Source organism: Astatotilapia calliptera, chromosome 2, assembly GCF_900246225.1.
Source record: "Astatotilapia calliptera chromosome 2, fAstCal1.2, whole genome shotgun sequence".
Classification (NCBI taxonomy): Eukaryota; Metazoa; Chordata; class Actinopteri; order Cichliformes; family Cichlidae; genus Astatotilapia; species Astatotilapia calliptera.
The window spans coordinates 36,150,496-36,174,344 of NC_039303.1; the positions used below are offsets into that span (position 1 = coordinate 36,150,496).

A 23,849-nucleotide genomic window follows, 5' to 3' on the forward strand; every position below is an offset into this window, starting at 1 on the left:
GTAAAGACAGAGGCATGCTCCTCTTTTATGCGCTCCTGTGAAAAAACAATGGTTTCCATCACAACCGGGGGCGACATCCCATTTTTACAAGAAGAAAACTGTGTATTCAGATGAGCTGGATTGGCCCATCCATCAGCTGGGAGGGGAGTCAAATTGAAATCTGACATTTAGAGCCCCAACGCCTTTGCTCACTGGCTCTGATATGAACTATAGCATGTGACAAATTGTTTGTATCAGGCCTGTCCCAGGGTGAAGCCTCTGATAATGTTTAGGGTTGAAATAGGCACCCTTGACATTTCGCTGAAAGGTCATGTTTTGTGTTCATTAATGCTCCCTTTTTACATGCACCCACCGGTGGAGGGGGGAGCAGGGGGGTGATATTATTGTCATAATCTGGGTGCGTGCCAACTCAGGGATGCGTCATTTGTTTTGACTCCTCTCAATATCAGAATGCAAGGAGTCATGAGCAACAAAGACGGAGTGTCAGCAGCAGGATCACAGGGGGGTTTTACACAGGCAGTCTGCTGATTCAAATTATGTCACCTCTCCTTTGCAACTACCCCAAAACAACTGATCTGACAGCCAAATAAACCAGTAGCAGCTGTCCCTTAAATTTCTCCAAAAGAGCAAAGTAGCACATTTAATGCAAGACTCATCGCTGTCTCTGCGTGTGTGAGACGATTTCACAAATAAAAACATCCAGGATTATTAATTCTGCACCAGGGTGTCCGTTTACCTCTAAATTAAGAAAGCTATCTGTAATTCATTTTGTGTCAGCGGCAGACAAATTAGTGTCTCGCATCCATAGCTAATACACAGTTTGAAGCAACATCAATATGTACAAAGTCTGCGTTATTGCTGATGCTGTGCGAGGCATTTTTGATTAGGCGGGCTCCTCAGGGTAAATTGGTCCTTTTCTTCTTTTGTTCTTAGTGTCTGATGGAAAGAAAATGCAAGTATCAGGTGAAGGGTTTTCATTTACATTTGAGTACCTCCTATATTAAAACATGGCTTTAGTTTGGGCACAGGGTGATGGTTCCCTAGATTAATCTACTTACCCTTTACTTCCCAAATAAAAAAAAAAGAAAAAAAGAAAAGAAAAGTGTATGTATGTAGGAAGACCTGAAAGACTGAGTTACCTGAACTAGACCTCCAAGGTTTACATAGCAACTAATTTTGATCACTATCCAGTGAAATTCTTTTATCAAATTAGATGATTAGATTGTTTTAACTGACAATTAAGTTAAGTCAGCTACTTAAATCATTAAACTAAATAAGCTATTTAGGATGACACCAGAAGAAATTAAAGTCTGAAATTAAGGCTGTTTCTCTCAGGAGTTGACAATGAGGTCCAAAAGTCTGAGATCACTTTGAAATATACTTCTCTTTTTCATCAGCTTCAAATTTAGAACACACTGTTATTGTGTTCTGAAAATCCTATCTAGGTAAAAAATAATGTCTTTGTATAGTGTACAGTGAGCTGACATGGATAACATAATGTTACCGAAAAGCCCGGTGTTCCTATAATAATTTTTTAGTCTTCAGGTAACCCTATAATGGTTCAGTGGGACTGAGCTCTGTTGGCAGTGAGCACTCCTTGATGCTTTTTGGTCTTTAAGTATTCTTGCAAAGCTTTGGAGGAATCCTTTGGCCTCGGTATAACTCCTTCTCCAAAAAGATGCAAAGGAGAAAACATGCTATATCTCTGGAGGGTTGCTTCTACTTAGATGCAGCACCACTGTTTTGACATGGTGGAGTCAAAGCAGTGGATACTTTCACTCTGGGGGTTAATACTCATTCACTTACTACTTATTCCCACTGCAATGTGCACAGGTGTACCTGATGCTACAAGGTAATTTACTCGAATATGTTTCTTTAAGGATCAAATCCACTCGATCTTAAGTGGACTGAAAACTATCAACCTCAAAGTAATAAAACTTTAAATAAAAAAATTCTTTCCATGCAGGACAGTAATGATGATAGGAGTTAACTGCGATTTTTAAAAATGGCAATGTGCTCTACTACATTAAATTACCCACATGCATTTATCTCTGTTAAAGCATACTGATGGAAACTGAAATTCTGTCCTACGCAATGCATACTTTAATGCGGGACTCAGACAGGCATTTTAAATGAGAGATGGAAGCTTATTTTTAAAAGCTTTTGTTGGAGACAAAAGCGGTGTAAACAGTGTTAGGGTGGAAAATTACTACAATAGAGTGTTTTCATACCCAATTTAGTCTTATAAATGTGCATCAACTTTACTATTTCCCCATCTACCAGATTAGGTGTGAAATTAATCACGTGGTTGCGGCGATGTTTTTGTATTCGGGTGAATCACAAGACCATCACCTGCCTCGTGGTGTCACCTGACTTTTCATGTTTTTCACCTGAGTTTTAGGTTAAATCCCGGCGCTTCCTGGTTTCCAGCAACGTCATTGGACGGTAACAGACGCATTTTGATTCAATTGGTCCAGCTTTGTGTCACTCATCCACGGGAGGCGGGCTGGCTGGCTTTGGCACTAGGAAATGAATAGTGAAAGAACTACAGTCGTTTGTTGCCGGTCACTGCACAACTATTGTCGAGCTGAAAATCTAAAATGAGCAGAGCTGCCTGTCTTCTCGTAATTATCAGCTTAATGAGTCCTGCTGCTGAGGCGCTGGACAATGGTCTGGCGCTGAAACCCACCATGGGCTGGCTGCACTGGGAGAGGTTCATGTGTAACATCGACTGTGACACGGACCCAAATAACTGCATCAGGTAAGAAGTGATCCGGTTATCCTGACGTGTATGTACGCTAAATCAAAGCACAAGCCTACATACTCTGTTAAAACTGAACATATCACTGAAACACATTTAAAAACCTCACCTAAAAGAATTCACCATTGATTACAGGAAGTGGCATTTGCATTTAGCCAGGTAATCAGGTATTATTAAAGAGGAAAGACATTTCTTGTGACAACTAGTAAGTACGCCTTCACTATTCATTATATGTTTAATCTGCCTTGAAAGTGTGGTATTTTTATACAAGTACGGAGGAACTCGTTATGAGGGGCTGTCATAAGAATAAGAGCAGGATCACGTGATTGAAATAGTCGTTGACAGCTGATTAAGTTCGCCTTTCTTTGTTCTCTGGATTCAGGCATTGGGGGACGTTGATGTGTGAGATATTGGTGTCAGCAAGTACTGTGTATTGTGGAAGCAAAATTTGCAACAGCTGTAACATAAAAGTCATTTATTGTTAAAGTCTAGTGGAGAAATATGTGAGGTCCAGATTGGTTGGGGGGAAATGATGCACATATAAAACAAGGCTTTAAAAATGAGAAAACTCGTTTAAAATAGCCAAAGTTTCACGTACATATACTGAGCAATAATAAATTGGTCAGTGTAAGCAACCTGGCTCAATAGAGGATAAGTAAGCATTATTTTGTAATCAAAATCATTCAAAGCTGCTCTGGAGGAGCTGGAAGTGATCACAGTAGGTCTGTTTTAGGCCCGGGTGTACTTGATGGTGCAGGGTAGAAGTGGGCAGACCAAGCCAATATCGATACCTACACTGATACTGGATCAGTACTAATGACACACTGCTGTCCCCTACATAAGATGCCGTTATATGTGAAAAACATTAGTATTGTTTTTGGTATCCGTAATATTGGCCTTGTATTTACTTGGTATGGCATTGATACCAAAATTTGCAGTTTCGCACAACACTACCGCAGGGTTCATTCAGGGTTTTCTCATAATGATGATATGTTAAGTCATAATTACAGGTTAACATATCTAACATATATATATTTTCTTGAATTAAAGATAACGTAAACGTGGTTTTGCTTTCAACCTCACTAATGCCTCCATTTTTGTGCCTGGCATATTTTTCCTCACAAAACGTAATGTTATTCACCTCTGAGCAAACCTTTTGCTCACTGTTATAATATCTCCTTCATCTCTAAATATTGGTGTGTGCCATATATCCATTACACATTACATTGTACACTGGCTTCTAACGGCTAATATTAACCCCGCCTGTCTCCTCCTGTTGCCTTGGCAGTGAGCATCTGTACATGCAGATGGCAGATGTGATGGTGAAGGAGGGCTGGAAAGAGGCCGGTTACGAGTACGTCTGCATCGATGACTGTTGGCCCTCCCACCAGCGTGATGCCCAGGGCCGCCTGCAGGCAGACCCCAAACGATTCCCAGGAGGCATCAAGAAACTGGCCGACTATGTGAGTATTAGTTATGGAAGAGGAATGAAAAGTCTGGATGTGAATATAGTATTAATGCCATAATTCCTCTATGGACATCAAACAGAAAGAGCTTCAGAGAGACTCGGTGAAAGTGAGAAATACTTTACTAGCTGGGAGAAGCAAAATGAGACCATGTGAGAGGACGTGACTGCGTTTATTGTAGCTTCCAGCTTTGGGGCAGCAGTTTGAATAATATACACAGTTCAAAGAATGATAAACCCACTTTATGTTCAACATGCCGCTGTGATTTTATGGTATGCAGTATTATCATGTCAGTACAACGTGTCTAAAATTTCAGATGTTAAAAAGTTCTTGTAGCCCTGGTTGAATATCTCTAGAAATAAGTGATTACATATTCATCATATACCCATTCAAGCTGACCTGCAGGTATTTACATAATGAATAGGAAAGGAGCAGATGTGGAATCTGTTGTCAAATTACCTTCCAGTATAGCACCTGGAGCCAGGGAAGATGTGCAAGCACATATTGTGTTGGATAGGAAAGTGCTGCCGTTGACTCTCTTCGCAGGAGACTCACAATAGAAAGGAGCTGGAAGCCATGATGCCAGGCGCATTTCGATGTATAAGGCTTCACGTATAAAGATTGCTAAAAATATATTGTTTAGCAGGAAAGGAATATATTTAGGCCCACTAAGGCAACCTTGAGTTCTGTATTAAAAGAATCACGTTTAGAGCTGTGCAACATTGCCACCTACTGGAAGAAACATACTGCCTGCTCAGAAAGTTTATGCTTTAAGCAGAATCAGTGGTTTGTTTGTTTTTTTGAGTAAAGTAGACCCTTGGGATGATCTGTTTGCTTTTTGGGGGGTTCATCTTTTTTAGCAATTTGCCTGTGCAGCTGTGGCTCAGGAGATAGAGCAGGTCATCTAGTGGTTCGATCCCTGGCTACTCCAGTCTGTATGTCTAATCAGAATCAGAATACTTTATTGATCCCTGGGGGAAATTATTTTTTGTTACAGTGCTCCATTTTAAACCAACATTAAGACAAGACAGACAATACGCTAACTAAGAATAGTACAATATATACATATATATACATACATACATACATAAGTCACTTATAAATAAATAGTTGGAAAAGAAACATGTGTAGCTGTAGCAGCAAACAGTGTGTTAAGTGGATGCGTTGTACAGGGAGATGGCCACAGGCAGGAATGATTTCCTGTGTCGCTCAGTGGTGCATCATGGGTAATCTCAGTCTCTCACTGAACGAGCTCCTGTGACTGACCAACATGTCATGGAGTGGGTGGGAGGTGTTATCCAACATTGTCTTTATCTTGGACAGCATCCGCCTCTCCGACACCACCTTGAGGGAGTCCAGCTCCATCCCCACAACATTGCTGGCCTTACGGATCAGTTTATTAAGTCTGTTGGCATCTGCGACCCTCAGCCTGCTCCCCCAGCATGCAACAGCATAGAGGATCGCACTGGCCACAACAGACTCGTAGAAAATCCTCAGCATTTTCTGGCAGATGTTGAAGGACCTCAGTCGCCTCAAAAAATAGAGACGACTCTGGCCCTTCCTGTAAAGTGCTGTGGTGTTTTTAGCCCAGTCCAGTTTATTGTCAATGTGAACTCCAAGGTATTTATAGTCCTCCACAATGTCAACACTGACCCCCTGGATTGAAACAGGGGTCAAGTGTTTCCTGGTCTTCCTGAAGGCCACGATCAGTTCCTTGGTCTTTGCCACGTTGAGCTGCAGATGATTCTGCTCACACCACGTGACAAAGGAGTCGACCACAGCCCGGTACTCCTAAGTATCCTTAGGGCAAAATTTACTATTTAACCCTTAAAGGGATATGGTACAAGCTTTTTCCAGCGTGCACAGGCACAGTGGCATGGTTGCTCGGATGGGCTCCAGCACCCATATGACCTTGAATTGGACAAGTGAAAGAAAATGGATGTCACTGGTATTTGTCATTCACTGAGATGAATCAACAAATCTTTGATATTTTTTTATGCTTTAAGATCCACTCTAATGGCCTGAAGCTGGGTATCTACGCAGATGTGGGGGACAAAACCTGTGCTGGATATCCTGGGAGCCTTGGTTACTACGAGAAAGATGCTCAGACTTTTGCTGACTGGGATGTTGATCTGCTCAAATTTGATGGTTGCTTCATGAATCGGGCTTTGCTGGGAGAGGGTGAGTTTCTATTTCTGATTGGCAGTGCCACAAAGGTGAACAACAGGCACCGTATAAATACACATACAGACACATATATGAACGTACAAAAAAACCCTCTGCCATTCTTGGGGGCATCTCCCATTTTGACCTCGTGACCGTTCAGGCCATATTTGGCCTGTTGATATGGGGCTGGATTAGCTACAATCTTCCTCTTAATGATCCTTCCCACTTGGTACCCAATCTCGGGTGATGATATCTCCCCCCCTGACCTGGCATCCTGGCTCCCCCTTGCCGTAGCATGTGTGTTGTACCTGTGAAAGCAGTCTTCTTCCGAACACTTCTAGTTGTTTCATGTAAGCTCTTTTCATCTCTCTATGTTTTTGTTTCTTTCTGCTGTAGGCTTGGTTAGCATGAGGTGTGTAGCTGGATACATACGCTCCAGGCGGGAGTCGAACTTGCGTCTCCAACTCTAAAGGCGTGTAGTCTTATCACTACGCTATCCAGCTGCTTACAAAAATACATATAAAATATAAAATATATATAAAAATATACGCGCAAACAAACAATGTGGACATGTACTCTCCATCTATACAGGAGGTCAAATTTCTTTCCTAAACATCATTTTATTTACCAGTTAAGGTGTTTAAAGGGTTAACTACTAAATGTTTGCTCTGTTTAAGGCTACACAAACATGTCAAAAGCACTGAACAACACTGGACGGCCTATCCTGTACTCTTGTGAGTGGCCGTTGTACGAGTGGCCTTTAAAACAGGTGAGAACTTGTTTTAATGGTTAACTTGGTTTTTTGTAGAAGATGCTGCAAAAATAATGGAGTATACTCAAAATAAAGAGCATTTCTGTGCTTCCAGCCCAACTACACAGCTATCCGTGAGACTTGTAATCACTGGCGCAACTTTGATGACGTGTTCGACTCGTGGAGCTCCGTCAAATCCATCTTGGACTGGACTGCCGCTCATCAGGACATCATCGTCCCTGCAGCTGGACCCGGAGGCTGGAATGACCCCGATATGGTACTTTGTTCTACTGAAGGCCTTGGACATGAGTGGTTTTACTATCATGAACCTGCTTATTTTTCTTTTTATCTAATGCTAATCTAAATCTCCTCATACTTACTATTGTATTTAGACATTTTTGTAGGTTGTGGACACACTGTAGCATCATCACTAAGCCTGATTTGCTTATGAATTTACATATTGAATTTATTTCTCTAGCTTGTAATTGGGAACTTTGGCCTGAGTCACAACCAGCAGGAGTCTCAGATGGCGTTATGGGCCATCATGGCATCTCCTCTGCTCATGTCCAATGATCTCAGAGACATTTGTCCTCGCTCCAAGGAGCTCCTGCAGAACAAACGCATCATAGACATCAGCCAAGATTCAATGGGCAAGCAGGGATATCGCACTGCCAAGGTGGGTGTGCGACTCAGTACGAACTCCTTCTGCAATGGCAGCTCAGAGTATTTATGGTAGCCTGTCGTTGCTGTTTAGAAATGCTACATGGTTTGTGATCAGCCTGACAGGCTCTTTATAGCATTAATTACAAATGATCAGTGTGGGTAATGGCAGATGAAGGTATAAACCAGTAAGACTTCCCCTTTTTCTACAGGGGAACAATTTTGAAGTGTGGGAGAGGCCGCTGTCGAAGAACCGCCTGGCTGTTGCTGTGCTGAACAAACTGGAGACAGGTGGTCCTCGAGGGTTCAACATTGGGGCTGCCCCCGGTTGGAAGATCTGTGGCCCGCAGTGCAACGTCACACAGATCCTGCCTCAGTACAAGGAGATGGGAGTTCAGACTCAGCAGAGCAAAATAATTGTATCTGTCAACCCTTCAGGCACAGCTCTGTTGACTGTCACTCCCATCAGCAGCGATTTCACAAGGCTTCACAAGCTGAACTGGCAGGGTACATTTGTCAGACGAAAGCACACCATTTTGTAGTCCTCAGGTGGTTAAACGCACCCGAGACGTGTACAATATCTCAATTGTCTGGGAAAAAATGAAGCTGAATAAGTTTTAGGTGTTTATCTTGTGTAAATCTTAGTGAATTAAAATTAAAGCTGCCTGGAAATGGATCACACTTCATCCCATTTATATCCAATAAATTAAACACTTGCTGTTAACTGTCTAGACTACTGAAAGGTTAAATTACCATAAGAGACAAAGCTTGAATTTTTGTACAAGGAAAAAAAAGATTCAACTCAAACACTCAAAAGTATGTTTGGATCCATTTATTGAAAATAGTGACAACTTCATCCATATGACTGGACCACAGTTTAGAACTGGATGACCTGGCCCTGTAAGAAAACAGAGGGAAACATTTGTGAGAATGTGCAACTTATATTTGCATTACTTTACAGTGGTGACTGCCATGAATTTATAATTAAATTCTGACTTTTGTACTGTAGTTGAATAAGACTAAATAAAACCCAGTATCTTCACATTCATCAGCTTTACCAGCCTGTTGTAAAGTCCTGCCACATATGCATACAGAGTGGATAGGCTGTAGTGAGAACAAGCTATGTACAGGATATGAACAGGATATAAATATGAAAAACTATACAGAATATGAAATAAATAACTTTACAGAATCTGAGATATACAGCTATACAGAAATGGGAACTATGCAAGTTGTAAACAGTTGTAGGATTAAAGATTATTGAATGTACAGAATGATTATTTACACAGAACTATACAGTAGTGCAGTTAAGATAAGTGAGGGTGTAGATAGTTTCTACAGAGGCTATATAAAGTGCTAGTGGTTGTGAGTGGTGGTTCAGTCCATGTTATTATTGTGTGTTTGAGGGTACAGTTGTCCATTGTGGGTGTGTGTATGTTCAGTCCATGAGTTTAACGTGGGTCAGATGTCAGATTTGAAATTGAAATAAAAGGTAGCCAATCATGAATTTGAGAATCATGTATTAGAGCTTCTATTGAAGGAAGAAAAAACAAAGACGACAAGCTCAACAGCAAACCTTGTAAAAATAAATAAAAACTAATAACTGTATTGACAATATATATATTGAGATCAACTCATGCATCGTATTTTAACCACCACAATAAATCAACAGCCAGCCCTGAGTCACCATCTCATCAAAACAAATATAATTTACCACTAACCACAAAAAACGACAACAAAAAGAAAAACAATCTGTCACTGAAAGCGAAATATGCTCCAGTTAAAATCCAAGCTGGGCTGCACATTTATCAAGTGTAGCAAACAAACATTTCCTAATGCAATTCTGGTGCTATAGCGTGTGAAATGCGTTCATACATGCAGACGCATGCCTCTTTCACAACTCAATTTCAAAAGCGGTTTCTCACTAATTACATCAGAAAAGGGTGGGCAGAATCGAGTCGGACATGGTCAGGGTTGGCCCTTTCCCTCGTCTAACACACAGAGCTCGTGTCAGACGCTTTCACACTACTGGAAAAAACTGTTGGGGTATTTTTCCACCTCTTGAAGAGTGTTGCCTAGGCAGAAGCGCCGACAAATACTCTAAAATCCATATTTTTATATGTACATCTGAAGAATTAAACAATTGCCAGAACAAATAATTCTGACAGGAAATGGGACGACTAGAGAGCGAATAGGCTCAAGATAATTACATATCCCATCAAACTGCATCCAACGTTTGCATTCTCGTGCACCTTCTTTGAATATCTTGCAATATCCATCTTTAGCGTGCAAAGCTAGTGTGCATGTGTAACAACAGCTTTATGCAAACTATTTTTTCCAAACAGGAAATCCATGTTTAAGTGAAAAAACAGCTGATATGCAAAATGTGCATTTTTATAGCTGTCACCGTTTTGGTTCCATAATTTATCATAATTAACATAAAAGATGTCAATATGTCGCATGAAAAACTAATAGTGGGTTATGAACATGAGGTTATTAAATGTGTAACAAAATAATTACCTACAAATATAAGAAGTCAGAATATTTTTAATGACAGATTTCTGTGGGATGATTCTGACACCAAACTGTAGCTTTAGCCGAGATTAAACCCACTATGAAAAGTACTACTGAAATAAAGTTAATATAAAGAATATGTTGTAAAGAATATTTAACTTCAATCTTTACAATACCAGGGACATATGTGAGTCTTACCTTTCTCTTCTTGTCACCACCCAACTCGAAGTGCTTACATCTCTTGATGGCCAGCATTCTCTTGGATCTGCAGTTGGGCTCCACACACTCGAGCCTCAACACAATCTTCTTTGTAGTCTTAGCCTGTTTGACAGTATTTCAGTGAGTGTCATTTCCCCTCACATATATCTCAACACGATCAATCCAACAGTACAATGCTGTGAGATAGTATTTACCCTTTTCATGATCATTTTTCCTGTGAATTTGTCACACCTTAGCATTTTAACACTAGATAAAGATAATCTGAGTAGGGCTTGCTGTTGCGTTTTGGATCAGTCCTGCAGCATAACCCGAGGGCACTTGCAGATAAAAGCACAAACAGATGGCTGGACACTTTAGGATTTTCTGGCAGAGAGCAGAAGTCATAGATCCATCAATCAGAGCGGCAAAACAGCCTCTGACCATCACACGTCTGCCACCATGTTCGATTGGTATATTTTATCAAATGCTTTTAGTTTTGTGCCAGATGTAACACTACTTACATTTTCCAGAAATTTCAACTCTTCTCGACAGTCCACAGAATATTTCTGTCTTGGAGGGGGAGGGTGGGCGAAAGTGAAACTATTTGGTCAGTAATGGTTTGCACCTTGAAACTCTCCCATGGACGCCATTTTTGTCAACTCTCTCCCCACTGTTGAATCATGAACTCTGATCTTAACTGAGGCAAGTTTTTTAGATCTTTTGCGACCTCCGAGATGAGCCATAGATGTGCTGTTAAGAGTAATTTGGATAGGCTAGTCACTCCTGAGAAGGTTCGTTACTGCCCACAAGTTTTCTCCATTTGTGGACCATGGCTCTCTCCATGTTTCCAAAGCCAGAGAACAGCATTGCAACCCTTTTCATACTAATAACATCAATGTCTTGTTTGTCATCGTTTCTTAATTCCTTTAGATTGTGGCGTGATGTGCCGCTTTTTGATATTTTTTAAAAACTTAAAACCTGTACAACACATTGAAGTAAGTGACTTCTTCATATCAACAGATATGGCAGTATTCAGGCCTGGGAGAGGCTATTGAAATTTTACTCAACTACCCAAAAAATGTGGCTAATTACACTTAAATCGTGATTTCACACAGGGCAAAGTAAAAACTGTGCTTTCTATTTACTTAGGTTATTTTTTTATAATATAAACAATTAGTATGATGATGATCTCAAACTTTAAAGTGTGACAAAATTAGCAGAAAAATATAAATCTGGAAAAGGACATACTTTTATTACAGCACTGAATGAGAAAGCCATGGTTACCTTTTTTCGGAAAATCGGCTTAGACTGACCGCCATACCCACTCTGCTTTCTGTCGTATCTCCTCTTACCTGAAAAACATTTAGTTTAGTCAACACATACTTGAACAATTAATAAAATAAAGCAAGGATGCACTGATGCATTATGGGTTCAAAACAAAATATTGGCCCATATTTGCAGACATCTTACAATTTCCCTTCTGTGATAGGAAAAAGATTGTAGATATATTAAGTGCTAAGACATTAATCTATTGATTTATCAAAATATGTGACGACAAATAATCAGATAATGCCATAGATGAGGCCAGTGTCGTGCTAAAAATTTACTGCTGATGTTCGTGTGACTTTGTGTATATCTTTGTTTGTATTAGTAGATGTAGTAAGCAGAATTTACTGAGTTATATATAAAATAAAGAAATGACCTGTTTTACAAGAATCCATCCACGTCATCAATCCAGTCTTTTTTGGCTACTTAAAATATTTTTATGGAAATGCTGTTAAATTTGGTGCAATTTGCTCTAAAATCTTGATCAAATCTACTGAAAAATAAACTTTTAACTGCTTGTATTTTGCGACAGGAACGTTCTTCCTGGCTCATAGTGACTTGATATCACTTAAAAAAGATGTTTTTGACAGATCACAGGTCAATGTTTTATATACAGACACTTTTTTTGACTTTAGACACCAGTGCATCCCTTAAATACAGGACAAACATATTTACCCTGTACATAAAGAGAATCCTTCCCCTTCTTGTACTGGGTAACTTTGTGGGGCTGGTGCTTCTTGCACTTCTTGCAGAAGGTCCTGCGGGTTTTCGGGACGTTCACCTGCACAACACAGAATAACATTTGAGCAGACGTGCAGTATACACAAAATACCACAACGCGGACTAGCTAGCCACGTCCAACAGGCCCAAGCCATAAAACTCACAACACTTATGAAAAATCAAGTGCACAGCTATCAAAGAGTTTTGTTCAATCATTTTCGAAATTGACTTAATACACAGAAGCACCGAGTTTATCATTTAAACTGTGGCCGGCAGTGTTGGGGCAAGCTAACACGTTAGCATCGCTATTTTAATGAAAACAGCGTAAACAAGTGATGCTCCAATACTTTTTACAAAGCAAAACACGTTTTGACGTAGCTGTTAATTGATTGTGATGTTTCGCTTGTTTAGTTTTTCGCTTCTGACAGAAAGGCCGGTTGGAGTAGAAAAACCAACAGTGGCGTTTCGCCACTAAGATAGCATCCATCAATATAACAGCGTTAAATATACTAAAGATGGCCAATACCGCCATCGTTACGCACATTGTAACATTATCAACATGACCGGGTGTATCAAATACAGAAATTGTACTTTAATCGGCAGGATTGAGATAGATTTGTTTTAGGTGTAATGGTAGCATACCATGGCTGCAACCCGATGCAGAGGGAAAGAGGAAGAAGGAGGCCGGAAGCAGTTCTTAAAGTCGCCCCTTCAATAGACCTCAGCCGTAGACAGGTCTGCCCCCTAGCGGCCGGAGATGCAAAGAAGCCAAAACCATGAAAAGACTGCAAACGGCCCCAATTTTAAGGAGAGTGACAGCCATGGAGTGCACAGCATAAACCTGACAAAACTCAGTGGGTCAGTAATATACTAAAACACAAGCTATACATTTTACTCACAGTGAAAAGGCTTTAATGCCTGCAGAAGTTATCATTTTGAAATATCTTTTAACAACGTAATAAGCAGGTGAGAAACTAAGAAATCCACTCAGGTTACAGTGTAACTATATGTAACAACCAAATATGGCCTTGCATTAATGTTTAGCCCGCTTCCACTTATCACCAAAACTGTCCAGAAGGCTGATATGAAAATTAGCAGCAAGAAAAAGGGGAAGTAAGCCCTGTCGATTCCTCTCTGTGGGTGTGTTTTAAGCTTCTTGCATCACAGACCAACACACATTTTATGGAAAGCCAGCTACTGAGGCAAAGGTCCATGCCACTCTTCAAGCTTCAGCATCTGCAGTTGTCTGATGTGTGTCATTTTTCAACATCTGGGTAAGCAGCACTTGTTTCTAAAGGAAGTATTTTTAGTCGCACTTTGTTCATAGAACTATAAATGAGAGAAGCAACCTTTGAGTACACTTCATCTGAAAGACCGAGGCCAAAAGTAGCATAGATTAGTGCAAGTACTCAACTGAAACCCACTGTAATTTCGTTTGTATGCAAATCCTGTGAAATAACCAATGAAATTATGAATCCACAAGTGACATTTTCAGCTTAAAGTCTAACGATGTATAAAGTTTTGAATGTTTTCTGGACATAAACGTACTGTTGTGTGCTGAGTGCTGATAATCCTTTATGTGCACACACTGACACTGTTCATCAAAGTGCTTTCTTTGTAGCAGAAACTGGTTAAATGTAAAGCAAATCGCTATCGCTAATCAGGTTGTACTTTCACACAGTTACTGACTCTCCATGACAGGTATCTTGCATTGAACTGTCATTTTTAATACTTACGTGTGCATCATAGGAAATTCTCGTATCCTGACAAATAGTTCTCACAAGTCACCACAATGTTAAACTTATGTGGTATTTTAATATGCCTGAGTATTCTTTGTGGTTAGAATCAGTCTTGTGACATTACTCACTTTTTTTCTCTCTGTCTGTTTCTTTGTTACGTATGCTCACACAGAGACACACGCAAACACACATACACAAGTACGCATTTTATTGCACATAGCACTTATCTACCAGGAAACATCAGGAAACACAGCATCTTTACAGGTTCCTGTTAACATTAGTCTTTCATGATAAGGTTGTGTCTGCTGTGTCATTCACATCAGACATCATGCAGTCAAAATTTGTGCACTTTAGAATAAAAAAATGCAATAATGACCATTTATAATGATTTATTTGCTACTTAATTGCCTTTCACACAGAGGGTGTAGTGACACAGTTGGCCTGTATTAGATTATATAGTCTAGGTCACACACAGAAGAGTAAAATTACAAATGGAACCTGCCAAAACTGGTACATTACATGCTTTTCAAATGTCCAACTCATGCACAGCAAAATTTAAAAGAGAGATACTGTCAGGTAAGAAGAGGTGCAGGCCACAGGGTTTCTTCTCTCTTCATATTGCAAAGCAATACTGATGCAACTTCCCTATGAGTTTGTCTGTGTCAGCCACCATGAGTCAACTCCCATCAGAAAAGGCAAAAAAATAATCTCCTCTGAGTAGCCATGATGCATTGGTAGCTGCACAGTTTCAGTCAAAAGGCTTCACTGATTTAGAGGCACATATCAAAGTTTTGGGCGTGCGCCCTCAGAGTTTTTTGACCTTCACTCGAGTTAGTGATGTGAGAAAAGACGGGTCGTGTTAAATGAGGAATGAGTAAACAATGTTTCACAGAATAGGGAACACCTCTGTCTGCTCATGAAGGCACAAACAACACCAGCAGGTAGTGTCACTCGAGTGTGAAGAAATGTCAGACTCCCTGTTAGCAGAGAGCAACAGAAGCTTCTCGTAGTGCCACAGTTACAGTTCAGATGATAGAAGGAAGTTCTCTCTCTCTCTCTCTCTCTCTCTCTCTCTCACTAAGCTGAAAATAGGCTGAGTTGAAGTGCGCACACATCTGACAGAAACTGACACACAGTGAGCGCTCGGCCGTGTAACGAGGGTGAGTCTGAGAATTTGATAGTTCACATTTGAGCGGTAACCGGTAACAAATAACTTCCCCGCATTGGTGCACTTTTGTTGCACTTTTAGAACAATGTGGTGACGGGAATACCTTGGCTTTTCTTCTGGTCATTTGGTGAGATTTTAGTTTTAGTTCTGCATTGGTCAGAACCAAAGAAGCCTTTGCTTCCCAACCTATCATCAATATCTTTCAGCTTTGTTTTCATCAGTTGTCGTGATTTTCTGCGTGTACCGTCACTGCAGTACTATTTATACTGAATTAAGTTTCAGCTAGCTATATTTCCCCTAAAATATCAGGCTGTTAATGTCGCTATGTTACTAATTTCCACAACAATTAATTATTGTATGCTCCCCTTCACTCAGATTCTATCAATGTGTCTTGTTTTGGAGGTGCAAGTTTCATTTCATCGCTGGTGGTTAGGAGGTGCTGCAAACAAGACACACTACACTGCCATAAAGCAAAAAGAGAGCCTTTTTCATTTGCCTACTTATCTTATGTGCGTGGTAAAATGTATAAATGTGCCCGAGGGGAAGGAAGCCTTCTGATAGTAGGAGTGATATATTACATGATATGTTTGCCAGCAAACAAATTTTATTTAGAAGTAAAACAAAAAATGAATCATGTCTAGACTGTATAGTTATATAAAATGAAAGAACTATACTACTGTATTTAGCCAGGTTTTTGGATCAACAAATCAGGCACTTGATATCCATTCCAAAGGCAAAGAGGAGTTAAATACTGTATCCAGATGACCAGGATGTAACAGCTAAGAGAAACAGATGTGCCACAGAGGCAAATGTTGGAAACCGAGGATGTTGCTGTCAGGAAAAGCAGGGCTTATGCAAACTACACCTAATCACACAGCGATATGCGCTAACACTGCATGCCTGTTCATCTCTTTCCAGATCTCCACTTTCACCTGTTGCAGTGGCACTGCTCCAACTCTATGAACAGTGGGTAGGTATTACATTCTTTAAAATGCTTTTCAAAGGAAACGAAAACACTGAATAAGTGTAAAGTTCAGCAAAACTTGAGGCTTTATCATAATGCTGAGCCAGTCACAGCTCTCAGCAGAATTACAGATGCTGTTGTAGTCGGGGTGTGAACATGCTGTTTAGTGGAGAAGCATTGTGTTACGCCATGATTACTCTTTTTAAACGTATCCATTTGTCACTTGTTCCAGTGCAGCTGAATCCTGAATGAATCATGTCAGACTCTATACTGGAAGAAGTCTTCATTAAAAGATCTCAACAGAAGAAGAAGACCTCACCTTTAAACTACAAAGAGAGAATGTTTGTTCTCACAGCAGAAAAAATATCCTACTATGACTTTGACACAGACAAAATGGTATGTATATAGAACTGAAGAAAGGTTCGTTTCATATTAATGTTGGCTGGCAACCTTGGGCCACCAAATAAACACTTGGCTCTTTATCTTGGACTTACCTGACTGTTTCCTCTTCTGTTAAGCAGAAGCGAAAAGGTCTGAAAGGGTCAGTTGACCTAGAGAAGATCAAGTGTGTAGAGATAGTCCAGCCAGAGCCCAATGCCCCACAAGAGCGCATGTATCCATTCCAGGTAGATATTTTTCAATCCAATTTTCATTACTGAAGTTATAAACAAGAGTCAAATGCAAATGCTTTGTACCCGATTAAACTTTATATAAAATATACACTTTGCTTGCTTTCACTGCTGTTTAGCTTCGGGCCAGAACACGTAACAGGAAGATTATATAAGAATAGAGCTGCAGAAAAAGAACAACAAACACTTTCTATTAAAAAAAACACGTACGAGCAGCACACAGCAGCATGAGTGAGGCTCTCCAAGGACTGTTCGGTGCTCCAATAGTTAACACTGTGAAAGTTAATTGTTAAGAAGTGAAACTTCCTCTCACACTCAGATGAGCTAGGGGCTTTTAGTGCCAATGTTGCCATAAATAGTAAAAGTTCAAGCTAAACATGTCTTAATTAAAGAAAAAGCAAAGTAACACTTCGTGGGTTCATGTGTTGAATTTCCGTTAACGCATTTGAAGAGACTTTTGCCACACTTGCAGCAATCTATTCTGCAATACCAAACTTGAAAAAAATAAAGAAAAAAAATACTGAAAATTGCCGTCTTGCTCCGCTGTGGATTTTTCCACAGGTCATTTATGATGAAGGGCCACTGTATATATTTTCTAAGACTGAAGACACCCGGGTTGTGTGGATAAAGAAGCTCAAAGAATGTAAGTGTGCATGTCTATTCTCGCATTTCGTCACCGTATCTCGTATCATCTTTCATGAACATGACCATATCTTGTGTATCTGAAAAACTCTGTGGCCGTATACGTGTACAGTGGTGCGCTTCAACAGCGATCTGACGCAGAAGTACCATCCATGCTTCTGGGTTGATGGGGTGTGGTTGTGCTGCCACCAGGAAGTTAAACAGGCCATGGGTTGCAAAGTGCTTGATAGTAAGAATGGTGAGAATTAGACTCCCCTTAGTTTAAAGTCTAAAATGATCAGGTCCTAAACTTTTAAATTAATATATCTAATAATGCCTTCATAGGAGTGACATCACAGCTATCTCGAAGGTCAACAAGGAAGCCGCTTCCTCCAACCCCAGCAGAGGTATAGACCTAGGACTATGAGATGAACATTCACCAAGTACACACTGTTTTCTTCTATATGACAAAAAGCTATCTTTTTTTTTTTCCAGAAAAAGCCTACTCGTCCTTTACCTCCACAGCCTCCTGACCCACCAGCGTCCTCTGCAGGCATGACTGTTGTAGCTGAGTACAGTTACACACCCATGACACCACAAGACCTGGAGCTAAGGAAGGATGAGGAGTACACCATCCTGGAAAAGTCCGATGCAAACTGGTGGAGAGCTCGAGACAAATATGGGTAAGCTGACTAGAGGTGACCCAAAGATGTCTCGTAAGAAGAGTGTGACCGCACGTAGCCCATCAGACAAATCAAAAATCAAGCGCAATCAGTTTACTCTGGAAACTTACAGTGGAGGCTAAAGTAAACCAACTGCAAGCATTATAATGAGGAAGACAGATAATCAGTGATGATTTTGAAGCACACAGATTAAAGATAATTTATATAAGAGAACGTTCAAAAAGTGGCTTCCGGGGCTACACGGCTCGTTAGTTCATAAATTTTGCATAACAAGTAGAAATGAATTTATATAATATACGATTCACTTGAATGATTTGTAAAAGTTAGAATCTGCTGGTGTTAAGAAGAAGTTCACGTTTTGCATGTGCCATCTGTTAATGTTCTTTTCTTTTCCAGAAAAGAGGGTTATATACCAAGCAATTATGTTGTAGAAGCTGAAGATGGGCTAGAAAGATTCGAGTGAGTATCAGTGTTATTGCTTTGCCCCTAAATAGGTGTATTAATGTCACATATGGTTATACATTTTATTATTTTTAACCTAACTCATTCTTGGTTCCTTATCTGCACTCTAATTCATTTCTTATTGTTGAACTAATACAACAACATTCAGGAAGAATTAAAAATTGTTTATTTTTTTTATTGACAGCTGGTATTGCAAGAATATGAACCGTAGTCAAGCAGAAAAACTGTTAAAGGCTGAGGTAAACCCATGACTGTCATTGCCAAAAATATGTTTCCGGACTGTGTTTAAGTCAAAACTTATGAAATATGTTGTTGTAATCAGAACAAAGATGGAGGCTTCTTGGTGCGGGACTCCAGCAAGGCTGGGAAATACACTGTGTCTCTGCTCACAAGGGGTGGCGGGTGAGTAAGCTTAGCGGTGTTAAATACTGCTACCATTTATATAGTGTATCCACTCGCTCCGGTCATGTGTGAACGCATGAAAAGAAGAACTGTTTGTAATGAAAGAGGAAACAGTGGCCCACAGAGGGAGAGAGATGTAAATGACTTATGCAAAACTAGGACTAATGTGTCTGCGGTACTTTTTTTTAAATTCCAAGACTGAGCTACCCTGTTCAGAACACTGAGGAGATTTTACCTAATTATGCATATATGATAAATCATTCCTGTTCGGTGGTTCCAGTGAAAACGTGCGAACTAAATCCACCCGTGTTACTCTTCTCTCTACAGGGAAGCTGTTGGAAGCTGCCGACATTATAACATCTGCACCACCCAGCAGAGCCAGTATTACTTGGCAGAAAAGCATAATTTTAACACCATCGCAGAGCTCATCAACTATCACCAGCACAACGCAGCAGGTCAATATAACTGCCCGGGCCATATGGATACATAGTCTCAGCTTTAATACTGTGGTATTTGTTACACAATAAACTCATTTTCAAATTTGGTTACGGTAACAGGAAAAAGGAAATGAGTCATAAGCAAGTTTGAGGGGGGGGGGGTAGGGGGCCATTGGAAATTTTGTGGGTTTAATTATTCTTTTTTTATTATTAATCTCCACTTTATTTAACTTAAATTTACAGTTGCTTTTTATTTTCTTTTTTAACGTCTTCTGTAGCCCTTTCACTCACATGTCAAAGCTCAATGAATTAGTTCATTCTTGCAATTCATATTCCATATTCAGTCATCTTTTCAAAAATGACTATCTTAATAGGTAATGTGGCTTTGTTATCTCCCCACTAGGCATGGTTAGCAGACTGAAACACATCGTATCTAACCGGGCACGGCCCCCATCCACAGCAGGCCTTGGTTATGGTAAGATTATGACTGCAGATGAAATTTAATTACACCTGCTTTCTTGGATTATGAATGTATTCTTTTTTATTATAACAGCTTTCAGAGAGTGTATAAAAGCTAACATGTAAGATACTGATCATTGTTTTAACAGTGTTTTGTGCTATTAGTATATTTGGCAAAGTTATTACACTTTTGTGCCTAGTATGAGATCAGAAGATTAAAAATGGTTTTCTGTCTGTGCACCTGATTACCTGGTTTTTAGTTTGATAAAAGGAAAAATGTTTCTAGTGTTTATGGTAACCAAGAGTGGCATCTCATTTATCTCTCAGCAGCAGCGCTAAAAAGATATATACAACGTGTCAAGCAGTTATTTTAATGAGGTCGTTACATGCTAAAAGAGCACAATTATTTTCTCTTGTTTGACGTAGGTGTGTGGGAGATTGACCCACGCTACCTCACCTTCATCAAGGAGTTGGGATCTGGACAATTTGGAGTGGTGAAGTATGGGAAGTGGCAGGGACAGCATGATGTGGCCATTAAAATGATTAAAGAGGGCTCCATGTCAGAAGATGATTTCATAGAAGAAGCAAAAATCATGATGTAAGCACAACTAAATGATAATTGCTGAATGTCTAACTCACTCTAAGATGAGTCTGTTTGTGCACAAGACTCATAAAACTGATCTGTCATACTGGGAATGGTAGTTCCTTTAATGTCTTTGAGGAAACCCAGCTCACAGTGCTTAAGTTCCTTCTTCTTTTTGCTCAAACAAGGAAGCTTCGCCATGAGAACCTTGTCCAGCTCTATGGCGTGTGCACCAAACAAAGGCCTATTTATATAGTGACCGAGTACCTTGCAAACGGCTGCCTCCTCACATACCTCAAGGAGGGCCTGAAGCAGCACCCAACAAGCATCCAGCTGCTAGAGATGTGTAAAGATGTCGCTGAGGGCATGGCCTACCTCGAGTCACACCAGTACATCCACAGAGACCTGGTGAGAGACAATGATCCACTGTGTCAAAGCTTAAAAAAGAAAAATCCTGTTTGCTACCCAAAGATAACGCTGAAGGTTTAATGATTATTCCTGAACCAAAAGCATTGTTTGTTTTATCTCCAGGCTGCCAGGAACTGTTTAGTAGATGGAAATGGCACTGTCAAAGTGACTGACTTTGGGCTATCAAGGTAAAACACTTTACATAAGTTGCAAAAAGAACAAGACACACTGGTACATCATCAGCATAATATTAAAATCCTCTTCCTCCAAACCTTCCAGGTATGTTTTAGATGATGAATACACAAGCTCGGTTGGCTCAAAGTTCCCTGTCCGCTGGTCGCCACCCGAAGTCCTTCTTTACTGCAAATTCAGCAGTAAGTCTGACATCTGGGCATATGGTAAGTAATATACTGTATATATTTTTACTGTTTTATTGATGTACTTCAAAGTGAGTGGACACAGAAACTTCAGTATTAAAAATAATAAAGGTGCAAATGATTTAATAGGTTAATTAATAATTACTCTACTGTATAAAAACAGTTTTGGTGAATACATAGGGAAAATAAACGTGCTAACAAAAGTATTCTTTAAAATTGTAATTAAATAGTTAAATGGAAAACTAAATACATACATCGGGAATTTATATTACAATTAATGCATTAATACCTTCATTTAAAAATATATATTTTTATGCATGTAATGTTTTATTGTTCTGTTGATATCTATTTTTGACCTTTATATTTTGTTTTGTTTTGTTTGCTCAAATTGCATAAAAGCATAATGATTTTAAATTCTAACCATTTATATAATCCATTAGGGGTTTTAATGTGGGAGGTGTACACTCTGGGACGGCTTCCTTATGAGCGCCTCAACAACACGGAAATAGTGGACCAGGTGTCCCGGGGCCTGCGCCTCTTTCGCCCCCAGTTGGCCAACGAAAGAGTTTACAGCATTATGTCAAGCTGCTGGCTTGATGTAAGTGAATTTTCATATTTTATTGCAACTCTCGGTTGAGTTGACATTTAATATTGGCCCTAATCCTAGAGGTTTCCTTTGCTGTTCCTTTCAGAAAGCAGAGGAGAGACCAAACTTTCAGGAGCTGGCGCTGACTGTTCAGGATCTGCTATATGAGCTCCAGTAGGACTCCGAATAATGTATCAGCACAAAACATCGACAGTTCACTCAGAAGCCCACAGAGTCGTATCTTCAGATGCCCCTGGAAAGATAACAGTCAGTGAAAGTAACAGCACAGCGAAGTCCTCTGAAATGTGAATATGTGTACTGTGAATATCACTGTTGCTCACTGATTATACTATCCTTTCCATCCCATAAGTAGAAGTACATTCCTATAGAGTAGCATTTCAATTGTGTACATTTTATTAAAGAGCACCGGATTGAGTTTGTATGTATGTAGTGAATTTTGTGAAATATTTGTTGAATGTGTAAACATCTTTGCATGTCTAAACAAGCTTTGTACGCGCATATGTATTGCACAAATAAAAGCCAAGTATACCAGGCTTTGAAATGTTTGAAACATCATCATGTGGAATGAAAATTAAAAATGAAAATGTGCAAAAGATGGAATGAAAATTTCCAACCATGCGACAGACCTGCTGTATTCACGGATGGCGTTATCCTCACCGAACTGAAAACAAACGCGTAAACACACCCTCAAATGGATACGGCTGTTACGAACTGCGGTCAAGTGAGCCCTCACTTACGAAGTCACAGTCAAGCTAGCCGCTCCGCCAGCCGCACCTAAAATGTGGTTGCACTACTCTTACGTATATTACGGTATGGGTGAAGACTGGCTTAGAAACGCAGTGTTTTCTGTCCTGACACTATTTTACTTCACAATCCACTCCCAGTTTTAGTGTATCTCCACTTTCCCCCCTGTGATCCACAGCCCAAATTACTGTATGATTCAGAGAAAATTAACAATAAAATTTACCCAATTTACTCTACTGTACTCTTAATGTCCTCATCTTTGAGCTCAGATTACAGGAAAACTATAGGAGGTGACGCAGATATTTCACTGGATTATGACTCTGGGTGACCCCCACTCTGCACCCTGTGATCCACAGCAAAAATTACTGTATGGATTTCCAGAAAATTGATAGTAAACTTAACACAATTTACTGTACTATACTCTATATATTCTCATCTTTGAGCTCAGATTACAGGAAAACTGTAAGAGGTGACACAGATATTTCACTGGATTATGACTCTGGGTGACCCCCACTCTGCACCCTGTGATCCACAGCCAAAATTACTGTACGGTTTTTGAGAAAATTGATAGTAAAATCTTCCCATTTTGCTTTACTGTACTCTACATATTGACATCTTTGAGCTCAGATCAGCCGTGACGCAGATATTTCACTGGATTATGACTCTGGGTGACCCCTCTCTTCACCCTGTGATCCACAGCCAAAATTACTGTACGGATTTCCAGAAAATTGATAGTAAACTTAACACAATTTACTGTACTATACTCTATATATTCTCAACTTTAACCTCAGATTACAGGAAAACTGTAAGAGGTGACGCAGATATTTCACTGGATTCTGACTCTAGGCTGTCGCCACTCTGCACCCTGTGATCCACATCAAAAATTACTGTACAGTTTTTGAGAAAATTGATAGTAAACTTTGCACAATTTACTCTACTGTACTTTTAATATCCTCATCTTTGACCTCAGATTACAGGAAAACTGTAAGAGGTGACACAGATAT

General features: G+C 39.9%; 3 protein-coding genes across 7 annotated transcripts; 2 read left to right on the forward strand and 1 right to left on the reverse strand.

Annotated features, from left to right (window-relative positions):
• Nucleotides 1-2,350: 2,350 nt before the first annotated feature.
• gla (galactosidase, alpha) lies at nt 2,351-8,528 on the forward strand. The gene is made up of 7 exons (XM_026146243.1): nt 2,351-2,761; nt 4,050-4,224; nt 6,234-6,408; nt 7,071-7,162; nt 7,260-7,421; nt 7,623-7,820; nt 8,017-8,528. The coding sequence occupies exons 1-7, from the start codon at nt 2,601-2,603 to the stop codon at nt 8,344-8,346; spliced, it is 1,293 nt and encodes a 430-aa protein (XP_026002028.1). The 5' UTR covers nt 2,351-2,600; the 3' UTR covers nt 8,347-8,528.
• A 93-nt stretch (nt 8,529-8,621) lies between these two features.
• On the reverse strand, nt 8,622-13,284 carry rpl36a (ribosomal protein L36A). The gene is made up of 5 exons (XM_026146257.1): nt 13,205-13,284; nt 12,518-12,623; nt 11,801-11,868; nt 10,517-10,639; nt 8,622-8,702 (listed from the first exon to the last, which is right to left on the reverse strand). The coding sequence occupies exons 1-5, from the start codon at nt 13,205-13,207 to the stop codon at nt 8,682-8,684; spliced, it is 321 nt and encodes a 106-aa protein (XP_026002042.1). The 5' UTR covers nt 13,208-13,284; the 3' UTR covers nt 8,622-8,681.
• Nucleotides 13,285-13,711: 427 nt separating this feature from the next.
• On the forward strand, nt 13,712-22,634 carry btk (Bruton agammaglobulinemia tyrosine kinase). Of its 5 annotated transcripts, none has more exons than XM_026146279.1 (19): nt 13,712-15,461; nt 16,388-16,439; nt 16,666-16,829; nt 16,955-17,059; nt 17,624-17,705; nt 17,817-17,942; nt 18,029-18,090; nt 18,179-18,366; nt 18,763-18,825; nt 19,013-19,067; nt 19,151-19,230; nt 19,558-19,685; nt 20,071-20,142; nt 20,553-20,724; nt 20,898-21,117; nt 21,241-21,305; nt 21,397-21,515; nt 21,935-22,092; nt 22,187-22,634. In XM_026146279.1, the coding sequence occupies exons 3-19, from the start codon at nt 16,689-16,691 to the stop codon at nt 22,256-22,258; spliced, it is 1,908 nt and encodes a 635-aa protein (XP_026002064.1). In that variant the 5' UTR covers nt 13,712-15,461; nt 16,388-16,439; nt 16,666-16,688; the 3' UTR covers nt 22,259-22,634. The 5 variants fall into 5 exon arrangements, with proteins under 5 accessions (XP_026002064.1, XP_026002083.1, XP_026002075.1 ...); XM_026146298.1 differs by having other exon boundaries at nt 16,671-16,829; XM_026146290.1 differs by having other exon boundaries at nt 13,712-13,836; nt 15,384-16,439.
• The last annotated feature ends 1,215 nt before the right edge of the window (nt 22,635-23,849 follow it).

Bases quoted from the DNA above. Each gene is read 5' to 3' on its own strand.
- btk (XM_026146269.1), top strand. From the start codon at position 16,689: ATGTCAGACTCTATACTGGAAGAAGTCTTCATTAAAAGATCTCAACAG. The intron at 21,306-21,396 runs GTAAAACACTTT...CAAACCTTCCAG, and splicing joins ACTGACTTTGGGCTATCAAG to GTATGTTTTAGATGATGAAT. The intron at 21,516-21,934 runs GTAAGTAATATA...ATAATCCATTAG, and splicing joins GTCTGACATCTGGGCATATG to GGGTTTTAATGTGGGAGGTG.
- rpl36a (XM_026146257.1), bottom strand. The intron at 11,869-12,517 runs GTAAATATGTTT...AATGTTTTTCAG, and splicing joins GGATTCTCTTTATGTACAGG to GTAAGAGGAGATACGACAGA. The intron at 10,640-11,800 runs GTAACCATGGCT...ACTGTCAAACAG, and splicing joins AGCCGATTTTCCGAAAAAAG to GCTAAGACTACAAAGAAGAT.
- gla (XM_026146243.1), top strand. From the start codon at position 2,601: ATGAGCAGAGCTGCCTGTCTTCTCGTAATTATCAGCTTAATGAGTCCT. The intron at 6,409-7,070 runs GTGAGTTTCTAT...GCTCTGTTTAAG, and splicing joins TCGGGCTTTGCTGGGAGAGG to GCTACACAAACATGTCAAAA. The intron at 7,163-7,259 runs GTGAGAACTTGT...CTGTGCTTCCAG, and splicing joins ACGAGTGGCCTTTAAAACAG to CCCAACTACACAGCTATCCG.